The 15,272-nt window shown below is 44.6% G+C and overlaps 1 protein-coding gene across 5 annotated transcripts in view; it reads left to right on the top strand.

The window, feature by feature from the left end:
- The first annotated feature begins 14,078 nt into the window (after positions 1–14,078).
- LOC137340138 (poly [ADP-ribose] polymerase tankyrase-2) overlaps positions 14,079–15,272 on the top strand; it is a 74,076-nt gene continuing 72,882 nt past the window's right edge. For 2 of the 5 annotated variants that reach the window (XM_068002474.1, XM_068002471.1), the window contains exon 1: positions 14,528–14,959. In XM_068002474.1, coding sequence (XP_067858575.1) covers positions 14,749–14,959 — 211 coding nt within the window. In that variant the 5' untranslated portion in view covers positions 14,528–14,748. Of the gene's footprint in view, positions 14,222–14,526; positions 14,960–15,272 lie in introns of those variants that run through there. The other 3 variants (XM_068002473.1, XM_068002475.1, XM_068002476.1) reach the window with 3 other exon arrangements.

Below are 15,272 nucleotides of genomic sequence, written 5' to 3'. Positions count from 1 at the left end.
TTCTCTACGTCTACCCTATCAAACCCTTTCATTATCTTAAAGACCTCTATCAGGTCACCCCTTAGCTGTCTCTTTTCTAGAGAAAAGAGCCCCAGCCTGTTCAGCCTTTCCTGATAAGTATACCCTCTCAGTTCTGGTATCAACTTTGTGAATCTTTTTTGCACCTTCTCCAGTGCATCTATATCCTTTTTATAACATGGAGATCAGAACTGTACACAGTACTCCAAGTGTGGTCTAACCAAGATTGTATACAAGTTGAACATAACCTCTCTGCTTTTGAATTCTATCCCTTTAGAAATGAACCCCCGTGCTTGGTTTGCTTTTTTAATGGCCTTATTAACCTGTGTCATTACTTTTAGTGTTTTGTGTATCTGTACCCCCAGATCCCTTTGCTCCTCTACCCCATTTAGACTCATATTATCCAAGCAATATGTGGCCTCCTTATTCTTCCTACCAAAATGTACTATCTCACACATATCTATATTGAAATTCATTTGCTGTTTACACTCCCGTTCTGCAAGTTTATTAATGTCTTCTTGTATTTTGTCGCAGTCTTCCTCAGTATTAACAATACCTCCCAATTTGGTGTTTATTTATTTAAATGTTGACATTTAATCAATCAGATATTTGATTGGGAATGTAACAGATTATTTGAGCCAATTGCAATATTTTGCCCTTTGGACATGTGATAATTTGGCAATTTGATGCTCTGGAAGTGTTCCGAGGGGAAAAGTTTTGAACACTTGCAGTAAAAAAATAACACTAATGTAAATTTGAATATCTTAAGCAAACTTATTAAGACTGTTATTTTTTTATTATGCATTCACGGGATGTGGGCGTCACTGGCGAGGCCAGCATTTATTGCCCATCCCTAATTGCTCTTGAGAAGGTGGTGGTGAGCCGCTTTCTTGAACCGCTGCAGTCCATGTGGTGACTGTTCTCCCACAGTGTTGTTAGGAAGGGAGTTCCAGGATTTTGACCCAGTGACGATGAAGGAACGGCGATATATTTCCAAGTCGGGATGGTGTGTGACTTGGAGGGGATCTTGCAGGTGGTGTTGTTCCCATGTGCCTGCTGCCCTTGTCCTTCTAGGTGGTAGAGGTCGCGGGTTTGGGAGGTGCTGTCGAAGAAGCCTTGGCAAGTTGCTGCAGTGCATCCTGTGGATGGTGCACATTAAATATGTTATTAAATATGACTGATATGTTGTTTGGGCATGTTTTAGGTAAAAGTTTTTTTTCTAATTTCTATCTTACTTTCTTTATCATACATTAATTCAGGCTAGTTTTCCACTCCCCTGCCGCAAGTGAAAATCTACCTCAAGGGGAATGATTTTAAACCCCAAGAAAGGGTGGGTTGGGGGCAGGTGGGAATTGAAAATAGTTGTTTTTTGGGTTGTGACTGCAACCCGGCTTTATTTCCGGGTTTAACGTTGGCGTGGAAAAGTACCGGCTTCCCATTGGAAATGCAAAGTCCAAAAATTTTGCGGTTGCAGGTTCTTGGGGTTTAAAATCACCCCCAGAGAGTCAGAGTTACAGACCAACATAAGTGAAGAAGTGAATAGCCACGGCAACAGGAAACTGCAAAATCTTTCATTCTGTCTTCACTATCTGAATTATGGTTGATTTAGAAAGCAGGCTGATATTTTTAAAAGATTATTTTTAAAGGTAAATTTTGCAAGGCCTTGCACAGCGCATATAGGAAACTGACTAACAATAGACTATTTTTAATTCGAGTGAAACAAATGTACAGTGCACAACTGTACCCAAGTGGTCAACAAGAAGACTACAAGTTATTCTAGTTCATAATCTAGAGGCAGCCTATCTATCTACCTATTTGGCTTCTGGATTGGATAAAAGTACATGTAGAGCAAGGATCGTTGAAAAAAACAACCAACCAATCAAAAACACTCAAGTGTGACGGTCACTAAGAACTAAACAAAACCATTATCTCTCAAAAAAAAAGTTACTGTCTTTTTATAAAATAAAATTCCATTCATTAAAAAGCAAACAATGAACAATGAACAACCACCGCAAAAGCAAGCAATCACATTCCTGAATATTAAATGGTCAGAAAACCTTGCACAGTGAATGCACAATTTTTTGATATGTGCTCCCAATGGGTGAGACTCCTACCTGGAAGCACAAAGTCAGAAAGGTACCCCTAAAACTACATAGTTGATATCATCATAATGTTAGTGCGACCTGAATTTACTATAGTTTCTATGGTATATTTGTTTAAAAGTGGCAATTCTTAATATACATTCTATAATGGTGCAGCCACCTCCGTTGGAAGTTATTAATATAACAAAAATAAAGAGCATTCTCAGGCTAGGAAAGTAAGAATTATGGGAGATTTGATTTCAGGCCTTATGACTGGGAATCTTTTTACTGCCTCCACCTGATGCTGATCAATCGGGTCAGCAAGGTTAGTAGTAAAACATGGAACTGGTGTGATTGTAGATTTCTATTCTGATGGGGGTTTTTCTTCTTCCTTCTGTGATCCTCCCCTTCTTAAGATAGTAACTAATGGTTCCATGGCTGTTGGTAGCCCTTCAGTACCTCATCTAATGGGATACTTATTTAAGACTTTTTCAGACTTCATGTTACCAGCAAACGAGGCTCCCGCCGATAGTGCAGGCTCAGAAAATTATCTCTCAAGTGTGAGGTTAGACAGAGTACGAGTACTGAGATAAACAACAATCACGTCATGAATCATGACATCTTTCCAACATAAAAGTAGGAAAATGACTCCGTTAGACACATATAAAGATGACGATGAAAGTGAGTGAGAGCCATGTAGAAAGAGGAAGACAGAAAGAGTGGATTTTAAAAAATTTTTGTCAGACACATATAAAGATGACGATGAAAGTGAGTGAGAGCCATGTAGAAAGAGGAAGACAGAAAGAGTGGATTTTAAAAAATTTTTGTCAGTGAGCAACAGCATGGGAGTCCAACCAGCTGTATGTAAAATTTATATGAACGAGTTAACATGGCGGTACTTATGGATTCAAAAAAAACTTGAGTCTCTCTTGCTGTAACTGTTTCTATTTGTGTTTCATTCTAATTCTTTCTGTCTGGCACTGTCTTTCCAGTTGCTTTCACTGTCTTTCTTTCTCTATGGCTCTCACACACTTTCTGTCATTGTCATCGCCCTATCTCTATGTTTGTCTCTGATACTTATCGCACTTTTTATGAAGTTTCTTAGAACATAAGAACAGTCAAAGACAAAAAAAGGTCATTCATTCCACTGAAGCTTGCCCCTCTAGTACTCAAACTCTCTCAGCCTAGCTATTACCATGTTTGTACGATTATCCCAGACATTTATCACACTTTGTACAGCCCTAAAGTATACATACCTTACAGTCTTTATATACAGGTTAAAACCAATACCCAGAAATGACACCCAAGCATGACACATAGATGACACAAAATCTTGATACAGGAAGTAAAGTGTGAAAAGGACAGAAAGCGTATACTTTATACAAAACTTTTAATACATTATAGGTAGATGTGCATGAAATTTTTGACATAATTTTTATGCAATATTTTGTATATCAATCATATATAGGGCTCATATATACAACTGTTTCTAATTTAAATATAGGAACCTGTATTCAGAATCTCAATGCAAAGTAATCAAATCTGCAGATGATACCAAACTAGGAGGAGCAGTGGGATCAAAGGAGGTGGCTCAGAAATTACAAAATGAGTTGGACAAAATGTCTAAGTGGGCAGAATGATTACAGTTGAAATTGAACAACATAGGTAGAACTAAGAATGAGGTTCTGCTAAGACAGTTTGAGGAGCTAGGGTCTAAATTAATAAGCAGAACCTCAAAGGTAATAATCTTTGGATTACTACCTGAGCCACGTGCAAATTGGCACAGGGACAGGTCAGAGAGTTAAATGCGTGGCTCATAGTGTGGTGTGGGAGGAAGGGGTTTTGATTCATTAGGCACTGGCACCAGTACTGGGGAAAGAGGGAGCTGTTCCGACAGGACGGGCTCCACTTAAACCAGGCTGGGACCAGCATCCTGGCAAATCGAATAACTAGGGCTGTAGATAGGGCTTTAAACTAAAAAAAGGGGGAGGGGTCAGGTGAGAGGAAATTTAGAAATCTAATGAGAAAAGTTAAGACAATAGAATAGTGTAGTGACTTGGGTAAAGATAAGCAGAGTGTGGCAAGAAGGGACAGAGAGTTTACCAATAATAGTGCAACAAGAAAGATCAAAGCAGGAAAAAATGGTAAAAAGTCAAAATTAAAGGTTCTTTATCTGATTGCATGGAGCATTCATAACAAGATAGTTGAATTAATTCCATAAATGGTTTGACCTAATAGCCCTTGCAGAGACATGGGGTCCGATATCAGGAGGGAGGCTGGTTGGCAGCGGGGGGTCGACTGGGCGGGTGGGTAAAGCGCCCAGTGAATTCGGGATGCTCCGCATGCGATCGCAGCCTAATTGAAGGCACTTGCCTTGGCTTCCAGGTTTCCCGTTCCAGACCTGCGCAGCGTGCGCACTGCGCACTCGCATCACAAGCTGTCAGCAGAAGGAGTCCTATTTAAAGGGGCAGTCCTCCAATGCTCCTCCTACAGCAAAGAAACAATTTTGGATCACGGAGCAGGCCAGAGGCAAGGCTGCTCCAAGGTTCTCTGACTCCTCACTCCAGGTGCTGCTCGATGGGGTGAGGAGGAGGAGAGAAATTCTGTTCCCATCTGATGGGAGGAGATGGCCTCCCTCCGCCACCAAGGTGGCTGAGGAGGTCAGCAGCAGCGGCAATGTATCCAGAACCTGTGTCCAGTGCAGGAAGCGATTTAATGACATAACCAGACTCCATCTTCCACATCACCTCCACCACCACACAACTCTGCACTGCCACCACTTCGCTCTTGCATCACTCCTCACATCCACTCAACCATCATCCTCACCTTGCCTGCAATTACTCACTGCCCCAGTTCCCATTCGAACACTACCATGCAACCCAATCCTCATACAATCTCATGGCTATGTCTCACATGCACCCGTGCATCTCCCTCACGGTCACCCCCACCCACACCAATGCATGCAGCGGGTCACCATGTAACCATCACTCAATCACGCCTCTCTGTGTTTTGCCTTGATAGGAGAAGAGTTGCCAGAATGCCCAGGAGAGGGCAAAGACCAGGTACTGGAACAGTTGCCATGCGCACTCTCCACAATCGCGCAGAGGATGGAGGAGTCCAACTCCTGCATGAGTGGAATACTGTCATCGAGACATGAAGGCATCTCAGAGATAGTGTCGTGGGTAGGTGCGGGAATGTCTGTGATGGAGGAAAGGCTAGCCTCCATCAAGCTTCAAGCACGGCTCAACAATGAGTCCATTCAGGCCCTGACAACAGTCATTCGGATTCAGGGTGAGCAACATTCTGCCCCCTTAAACAGGCTGACAGATAACTTACAACTGGCCTTCCAAGGCTTCACACAAGTCCTCAAACTGTCATCCAGCAGGGCGGAAGGAGTGATGTGGGCCTGGGCCAGGAGAGGAATGATGGTGAAAGAGGACATGGAAGTGAGGACGCCATTCAAAGCGCTCCTACGTCTCACCCATTGCCCCCCTCTCAACCAGTACCTGCAATGCTGCCCCCTCTCCAGGTGGCCGAGTCTGCCCCTGCACAGGTGCAGGTGGAGCAGTCTTTGGAGGGGCCCTCACGGGCACCGAAACCCAGAGGTCATCCGCACAAAGCATCTCATCGGTCAGGGCATGGACAAGAGCAACCTGCCACTACCTCCGCTGAAGCCAGAGGGGTAGCACCACGTAGGTGTTCCCGTAAACGTAAGGCGAAGGTTTTGTGAGCACAAAAGGGATGCACAAGGGTGTAAGACAAAATGTCATGTTTTTGATTTACTTTTATTTGTTTTGCAAAAAAACATTAAAATTTGTTATCACCACTACTGCCACGTCTTTGCAAATCTTGACTGGTTTGTGCAATAATGCCCTTTCCTGAGGATCACCATGAAGACCCACACCTGATGCCACCCATTGTGTCACTGCAGAGTGGGTGTAGGTGTATTTGCAGGGCTCTTTTGTGCAGACAACTGAGAGACGCCGGCAATGTCCCCGGTGGCACCCAGGAAGGATCCGGAGGAGAAGTTGTTGAGGTCAGTGGTGACTTTGACAGCGACAGGTAAGAAGATGGTGCTCGGGCCAGCCTGGAGCAGCTCGGCATCAAGTAGGCTGCAGATGTCCACGATTACGTGTCGAGTGACTCTGAGCCTCCGTGTGCACTACTCCTCAGAGAGGTCCAGGAAGCTGAGCCTCGGTCTGTAGACCCTGTGGCGAGGGTAGTACCTTCTGCGGTGCATCTCTCTCTGCGGTTGCCCTCCCTCCTGCTGTGCAGGTGGATGTATCACAGCACTGTGTTGTGGAGCTCCACGTGTCAGAGGTGGACGGCATGGCCGGCGAGGCTGGTGATGCTGTTCATCCTCCGAGGAGGTCATGACTGCAGCTATGGCGGCCCCCATCTGGAAGATGTATGTTTGAGGGGGTCCACAAGGTAGGTAAATATGTCTGCACACCAGGGTTGAGGTTGCAGGTTGGTGAATTTTTGTGTTAGGAGGAGGGTGGTGGAGGCCAAACTTTGTCCAAAGTGACAGAATGGCCTCTTGCAATGAGTGAGGGTCTCGCCTCCCACCTGTCAAATGGACCTTTGCAGCTGCCACAGGCTGGTGACTGCAACATGTCCATTTCAACTGGGAGTGTTTCCCCCAGTACGGGAAACACGCTCAGTTTGGATGAAAATCCCACCCCTCCTAAAATATCCTCCAAATCAGGTCTCCTAATGACCTGGAGTATCAAATTAATTGATTTAAATGGGATCCCGCCGGCTTTAATTGCTGGTGGGAGTCTTGCATGCGGGGGCTGCGTGCGCATCATTGGGGAACCCGTAAGTGGGCGGGTTGGAGCCGGGCTCCGAACCTGCCCTGGGAATCCCCAATTTTCAGAGCCCCCCCGCCACGAACGCACCCGCTCGGACATCCTAAAATCGAGCCCCTGGTTGCAAAATGATCAAGGTTGGGAACTAAATATTCCAGGGTACATGACATTTAGAAGAGACAGGCAAAATGGAAAAGGAGGAGGTACAGCCCTAATAATAAAGGATGACATAAGGACAGTGGTGAGAAAGGATCTTGGCTCAGGAGTACAAGAAGTAGAATCAATATGGGTGGAAATTAGAAATAACAAAGGGCAGAAACACTGGTGGGAGTAATTTATAGGCCCCCTAATAGTAGCGACGCTGTTGGACAGAGTATTAATCATGAAATAATGGGAGCTTCTAACAGAAGTAATGCAGTAATTGTGGGGGACTTTAATCTTCATATCGACTGGGCAAATCAAATTGGCAAAGGTAGTTTGGAGGACGAGTTCATGGAATGCATTCGAGATGGTTTCCTAGAGCAATACGTCATGGAACCAACCAGGGAACAGGCTATTTTAGATATTGTATTATGTAATGAGATAGGGTTAATTAGTAATCTCACAGTAAAAGAATCTCTGGGGAAGAGTGATCATAATAAGATAGAATTTCACATTCAGTTTGAAAGTAACATACTTAAGTCAGAAGCTAGAGTCTTAAATTTAAATAAAGCCAATTACAAAGGTATAAGGGACAAGTTGTCAAAGGTAGATTGGGAAAATAAATTAAAGGGTTTGACAGTTGAAAAGCAATGGCAAACATTTAAAGAAATATTTCAATATTCTCAACAAGTATACATTCCATTGAGAAATAAAAACTCCACGGGAAAAGTGATCCACCCGTGGCTAACTAAAAAAGTTAAGGAGAGTATTAGATTGAAAGAAGAGGCCTATAATGTTGTCAAGAAGATAATAAGCCTGGGGATTAGGAGAGTTTTAGAAACCAACAAAGGATGACCAAAAAATTGATAAAAAGATGGAAAATAGAATATGAAAGTAAACTAGCAAGAAATATAAAAACAAATTGTAAGAGCTTCTACAAGTATGTAAAAAGGAAGAGTGTAGCAAAAGTAAACGTTGGTCCCTTAGAGGATGAGACAGGAGAAATTATAATGGGGAATCAGGAAATGGCAGATGCATTAAACTAATATTTTGTATCTCTCTTCACAGTAGAAGACACAAAAAGCATACCAAAAATAGTGGGGAATCGAGGGGTAAATGAGAGTGAGGAACTTAAGACAATTAATATCACTAGAGAAAAAGTACTAGACAAACTAATGAGACTAAAAGCCAACAAATCTCCTGGACCTGATGGCCTACATCCTAGGGTTCTAAAAGAGGTGGCTGCAGAGACAGTGGATGCATTGGTTATGATCTTCCAAAATTCTCTAGATTCTGGAATGGTCCCAGTGGACTAGAAGGTACCAAATGTTACCCCACTATTCAAGAAGGAAGGGAGAGAGAAAACTGGGAACTACAGGCAGTTAACCTGACATCGGTCGTCGGGAAAATGCTGGAATTCATTATTAAGGAAGTGGTAACAGGGCACTTAGATAATCAAAATATGGTTAGGCAGAGAAAACATGGTTTTATAAAAGGGAAATTGTGTTTGACAAATTTATTAGGGTTTTATGAGAATGTAACTAGCAGGGTAGATAAAGGGGAACCAGTGGATGTAATATATTTGGATTTTCAAAAGGCATTCGATAAGGTGCCACATAAAAGGTTGTTACATAAGGTAAGGGCTCATGGGGTTGGGGGTAATATATTATCATGGATAGAGGATTGGTTAACGGACAGAAAACAGAGATTGGGATAAACGGGTCATTCTCAGATTGGCCGGCTGTAACTAATGGTGTGCCGCAAGGATCGGTGCTTGGGCCTCAGCTATTTACAATCTATATTAATGACTTAGACAAAGGGGCCGAATGTAATGTATCCAAGTTTGCTGACGATACAAAGCTAGTGGGGAAAGTAAGCTGTGAGGAGGACACAAGGGGCTCAATTTTAAAACCGAGCTGGTAAGGGGGCGGGGGGAATCAAATTGAGGTCGGAAAACCCAACAGTACGGGTTTCCCGGACGTCCTTACAATTTTTAATTAAGAATGTCTTTTATTTTTTATTGTTGATTTCCCGTCTGACTGACCAGCCTGATTGACAGGCTGGTCTCAGTCGGACGGGAGTCCAGCCAGGGAGAGGACGTCTTCAGGTAAGTCTGCAGGTAAGTCTTTGTTTGTATGGATGGGGGAGGATATCGGGGGGAATGGGTGGGCATGAGGTCATGGGTGGACATGGGTTGACATGGGGGCATAGGTTGGCACAGGGGTCGTGAGTTTTGGTGGATGGGAATCGAGGTCAGTCAAGGGGTCCGCGATCATCGAGAGGGAGGATCGGGGGTCAGCGGTTGGAGGATCGGAGTGGGGGGAGAATCACAGGTCAGGGGTGGGAGGATCGGAGTGGGGGGGAGGATCGGAGTGGGGGGGAGGATCGGGTTAGAGGGGAGGATAGGGGTCGGGGGGAGGAGCGGGGTCAGGGATTGGAGGATCGGAATGGGGGGAGGATGGGGGTCGGTGGTCAGGGGTCCGCGATCAGGGGGGTCTGCGATCGGGGGAGGTCCACGATCGGAGGTTGGGTGTCCGCAATCGATGGTCAGGGGTCCATGATCGGTGGGGGGTCTGTGATCGGGGTGGGGTCCACAATCAGGGGTCGGGGGTCTGCGATCAGGGGGGTCCGTGATTGGGGGGGTCTGCAATCAGGGGTCGGGGGTCTCCGATCGGTGGGGATCCGCGATCGTTGCGGGGTCGGTGCAGGTAGGCTTGTTGGGCCTGGGGGAAGCACTGCAGCTGCTCTGGATCCACAAGCTGTGCCTTTCTAGGCACCTACCTCTTAGCCTTGGGCCTTCTCGCCTTCTTTCACGAGATGTAAAACAGAAGGCTCAGGAATCCTGGCCCCCCAGGGTTGAAATCGGGAAGTCCAGAAAAATGGAGGCCCGAAGCCTCCTTGAAAGGTTTTAAGGCCTGGTCCGCCTCCCGGGAGCGGGTTGGTCGCCCGCCCCTCTTCCCACCCAGGTGAAAACCAGAAATGGGCCGGTTGGAGGCAGGTTGGGGGCAGGTCTGAAATGGTGGCAATTTTCAATGCCCCCTGCCACCAACCCACCCGTTTTTCAATGTTAAAATTGAGGCCAAAGAGTCTGCAAAGGGATATAGACAGATTAAGTGAGTGGGCAGATGGAGTATAATGTGGGTAAATGTGAGGTTATTCACTTTGGTAGGAGGAATAGAAAAACAGAATATTTTTTAAATGGTGAGAAACTATTAAATGTGTTCAGGGAGACTTGTACAAGAAACACATAAAGTTAGTATGCAGGTACAACAGGCAATTAGGAAAGAAAATGGCATGTTGGCCTTTATTGCAAGGGGGTTGGAGTACAAGAGTAAGGAAGTCTTACTACAGTTGTACAGGGCTTTAGTGAGACCTCATCTGGAGTACTGTGTACAGTTTTGGTCTCCTTATGTAAGGAAGGATATACTTGTCTTGGAGGTGGTGCAACAAAGCTTCACTAGATTAATTCCTGGGATGAGAGGGTTGTTCTATGAAGAGAGGTTGAGTAGAATAGGCCTATACTCTCTGGAGTTTAGAAGAATGAGAGGTGATCTCATTGAAGCATACAAGATTATGAGGAGGCTTGACAGGGTAGATGCTGAGAGATTGTTTCCCCTGGCTAGAGAGTCTAGAACTAGAGGGCATAGTCTCAGGATAAGAGGTCAGCCATTCAAGACTGAGATGAGGAGGAATTTCTTCACGCACAGGATTGTGAGTTTTTGGAATTCTCTACCCCAGAGGGCTGTGAATGCTGAGTCACTGAATATATTCAAGGCTGAGATAGATATATTTTTGGACTCTAGGGGAATCAAGGGACATGGGGATCGGGCGGGAAAGTGGAGTTGAGGTAAAAGATCAGCCATGATCTGATTGAATGGCGGAGCAGGCTCGAGGGGCCGTATGGCTCCTGCTCCTATTTCTTATGTTCTTAAGTTCTTATGAATGCAGACAACTGTAAAGTATTGCAGATAGTAAGGAAAAATAGGCAACCGGCATATTCCATGAATGGTTTTGAAAGAACTACAGATAAAGCTGAAAGAGACTAGTGGGGTGAAATTAGGCTGCTAAGTGCCCGTTTTTTAGGCACTACGCAGCCAACTAAGCCTCAAAAATGGGATCTGAGATCCGCGCGCATACTTCTGACAGAAAGTGCACAGGACACCATCTTGGTAAAGTGGTTTGCACGAGTGCGCCTAACGACCACCGGTAGCATGCAGAGTAGGGAGCTTATGACGCGAATCAGTGGGCAACATTGATTTAAAGGGACCGCTGCTATTTTGGAACTCCACACTCCATCCAATGCACTGTCTTAACCTTGCACAGCTGAACATGACTTTAAGACGCAAGAAGGACGCTCCAGCAACGCTATTTAAAGGGATCTTCTAGAGTTACAGGTTCGTTGCTGGATTATTTCTTCCGGCTGCTGGTTGATTTGTATTTGTTTTTGGAGGTTTCCTGTACTTGGATAAAGTTTCAATACTCTACCGGGAGTGGGCTGGCAGGCTGGCTGACAGGCAACAGCAAGGGCACTGGTGGAGTGGCAGGGGTGGGAGCAGGAATGCTGTCATACTGAGAGAGGGCAGCAGGTTCATGTTCCATGGAGCCACCGCCACTTGCTGCCTCCTGATATGCACCACCTTCTCCTGCAAGAAAGAGGAAAGTGTGTCAGTAAGTGTTCTGCAAGATATTTGGGTGATGGTTGAATAGCTACCAGTGTATGAGACCCGTGAGTTGTGGGTGCGAGGCTTGCAACAGTGCTAAGTGTGGGAGGGTGAGATAAAGCATATGATTTGAACGGTTGAGTACTGACTGAAAGAGATTGTTGATAGGTGGGTGATGGGGGTGTAGTGAATTGAGCAGTGGATGAGGCTAGTGGTGCAGTTGGTATGATATACCACTTGAAGCTTGAACTCACTCACCTTGACAACTCGTTTTAAATCACTAAACTTCTTCCTGCACTGCAATCATGTTCTTGGAGCTATGCTCCTGGCATTTATCTCCTCCACTACTTCCTCAGCTTTTCAACCTGGAAAGGAGACACCGGAGAGGTGCTCTTATAAAGATATATCAGATGGTTAAGGTAAAGCTGGAATACTACTTTAAATTGTGAGAGTAGGACAAGGGGACACAAGTTCAAACCAGTATAAGATCAATTTAGGACTGATATCAGAAAATGCTTCTTCACACAAAGAGTGGTCAATACATGGAATGGACTACCAGATAGAGTAGCAGAGGAAAAAACCTTGGAATCATTTAAGAAACAGCTGGATGTTGCAGTGGGGGAATTTTAGGATCTTTGTGGATGAATTAAGATGGGCCAAATGGTCTTTCTTCACCATAATTATTTTGAGATCTTGTGAAAGTTTAGAACAGCAATAACGACAGTAGTACCAATAAAACAGAAAGGCTGTGGCATGAAGAGAGAGGTTAGAGGTTAGAAAAAAGTTAGTTAGACTGATTAACTGAAACAAGTTGTTACTATTCAGGCCTCCCAATCAAAGCAGCTCTTTCTCTGACTGAGCGATAACAATCTACATTTTTACTGTTGGATTATACCAGAAATAGTATGAGTTTCCCAATATACACATCAGATCTCTCTAATAGGAGGAAAACAACTGACAGACCAGATGTTTCGGGCTTAAACTACAAATCTCATTTATTATGATATTTAAAATTATACAGAAGCAAAAACACAGTAGATAAAAAGCAGTATACTTTGATATACATTTAATGCTGTAAACTTTTTTGTTGAGACAAAAGTGACAAAAGTGTTTCAAAATTATTATAGAGCCGCCTTTTCAGTTTCCTTATAACTATCTTACAAACCGTAGCATGGGCATGGAGCTGTGTCTTGTGATTATTTGGAGCTAAGGCTGCTGCTCAGGTACAATCTTCATGTCCTTTTGAAGTGAAGGCCATCTTTTTTTAGGAACACCTCAGCCTCCTGATCAAAGTAAACCTTTCATGTGTCAGGATATTAACTTGGAGACAACTATGCTCCCATGATGGGGCAGCCATTATTGAAAACAGTGGTTACCTTAACTGTTTTATTTCCAAATCAAACAATCTTGTCAGCTTTCTCACTGACAGCCTGACCCCATTCTCAGTGGGTAATTTCACGAGGAAAGGCAGTTTCTATTTTGCCCATAGTCCGTTCAAGATCATTCACATTTCCCCATAACTTATTAAAGATATAAAAGAAAACATGTAATACCACAATTTTATAATTTACACAGGGCAGAGCTTAGTTCCTGTCACATAAGTGGCATTATAATAAATTGCTTAGCAAACCTTTTGTGGGAACAGTAAGGAACCAACACCACCAAAACATATTAATTGGTCATTAATCTCATTTGCTGTTTGTGGGATCATGCTGTGTATCATTTAGCCACCACATTTGCCTACAAAACAAGTTATTGGCTGTAAAACTCTTTGGGATGTCCTGAGGATGTGCAAGGTATTATATTAAAGCAAGTTATTTCAATTTAGAAATGTTATCAGGATGACATCACTTGTAAGTTAAGCCATCCGGACGTGGGCAAAAGAGGCAGCCAGGGTGACCCTCCCTGAGGATCACACTCATCCACAAACTGGTAAAAGCCAATTGATGAGTTCAATGTTCTTCCTTTAACTCAACATTGCAGAAAGCATTCATTTCAAATATTAGGATCTTGTTCAAGTTATTTTAAAGAATCAAAAAATCAAATCGATCTACACCTTCAGACCTGGCCTCAAACGTAAAAGGTTTTACAGTGTCCTGTTGGCAAGATTCAAGGATTTGCTGACATAATGTGAACTGGCCCAGTCTGAAATATGAGCATCGGCAGTATTTTGCTTTAGTTTTGGCCCAGTCTGAGTTTGGAATTCAGAACTGTACTCATCCCTATTTGCAATTAGGAATTGTTTCTTCTTGGCTCAAACAGCACAATAAAGTACTTTGACCCTTGGTATACAATAGTTTCAAAACAGAGTCAATTATTCTCTTATCAGTAAAAATTAAATAGAAAGAAAATAGCAGTGGTAGAAAGAGAAAAAAACATTTCTTTTGTGGTTGCTGGATGATTTCTTCTGGCTGCTGGTGCAAGTGTATTTGGAGGTTTCCTGTGGTTCATGAAAGTGGTCTGCATGGAGTGGTCGAAGTGGACCCGGGGAGGAGGAGACGACATAGAAGTAAGTTATTGCATGTCAATGTGATTTACATAATTACATTGAATTTTAATAAACAAATAAAGAGTTGCCAAACGTTTCTATCAAGACAGAGGCCCTCAATAAATAAGGCTACACCCTATCTAATGGACGGAGTCATAATTCAACTAATTTCCAGAGTAAATCCTTGTCTTTGGAAGTGTCAGCATCTTCCTGGAACCCACATTCGGTAAGACTGGAATACCCTTCACGTTTGCAACAGCAAATGACGCGCACGCGCGTTGGCCGCTGTGGTCATGTGACGCGGGAGCCTGGCCAGGCTTTGTTCTGAAGTTGGGGCGTGCGGCGCGCCGGAAGGTCTGGTCTCGGGACAAAGAATTCGGCGACGTCGCTGTGCTCGAGCGGCGCCTGTTGGCGGTTGGGGCGCCATGTCTGGGTTGCGGTTTTTTGCGGCGTAGCGCGGCAGACAGACAGACAGACAGCTGGAGCGAGTCAGCTAAGCCTGGCTCTTGTCTCTTTCTCTCTCTCTCTCTGTCTGTTGGCTGCTCTTAATGGCGTCCCGTCGGTGCCCGGGAGCGGCGGCCTCCAGTTCGGGGGAGCACTCGCCAACGCCGACGTTTGCTCATCACGACCCCGCCAGGGAGCTGTTCGAGGGCTGCAGGAACGGCGACGTGGCCCGGGTGAAGAGGCTGGTGAGGGCGGACAATGTGAACGCCAGGGACACGGCAGGACGCAAATCCACCCCGTTACATTTTGCTGCAGGTAATAAAAAACCGTGGGGAGCCCCCTTCCCCCATTGCCCGCTCCCCTCTTTCTTGCCCCCTACCCTCGGGCGGCGTTGGCCGAGGCCCAGGTTGCTGCTGAGGCTCCTTTCCTCAGACGTGAAGTTGCCATTTTCTTTGTTTTTTAATTTCGTCTTAAAGCGAGTTCTGATTGCACGGGCGTGTCGAGCACAACTTGGACCGCATTTGCACACCTTCGAGTAACGGTCGAGCTACCGAATGCAAACGTTTTTAAACAAAAATTGGTGTTGAAGTCAATTTCATTTATTTGGAGCTCTTGTTTCTTCAACTGT

The sequence above is a fragment of the Heptranchias perlo genome, chromosome 21 (genome assembly GCF_035084215.1).
Source record: "Heptranchias perlo isolate sHepPer1 chromosome 21, sHepPer1.hap1, whole genome shotgun sequence".
In the NCBI taxonomy this organism is placed as follows: Eukaryota; Metazoa; Chordata; class Chondrichthyes; order Hexanchiformes; family Hexanchidae; genus Heptranchias; species Heptranchias perlo.
Note: the sequence above shows the minus strand (reverse complement) of the source record. Positions and strands in the feature narration are given on the sequence as shown.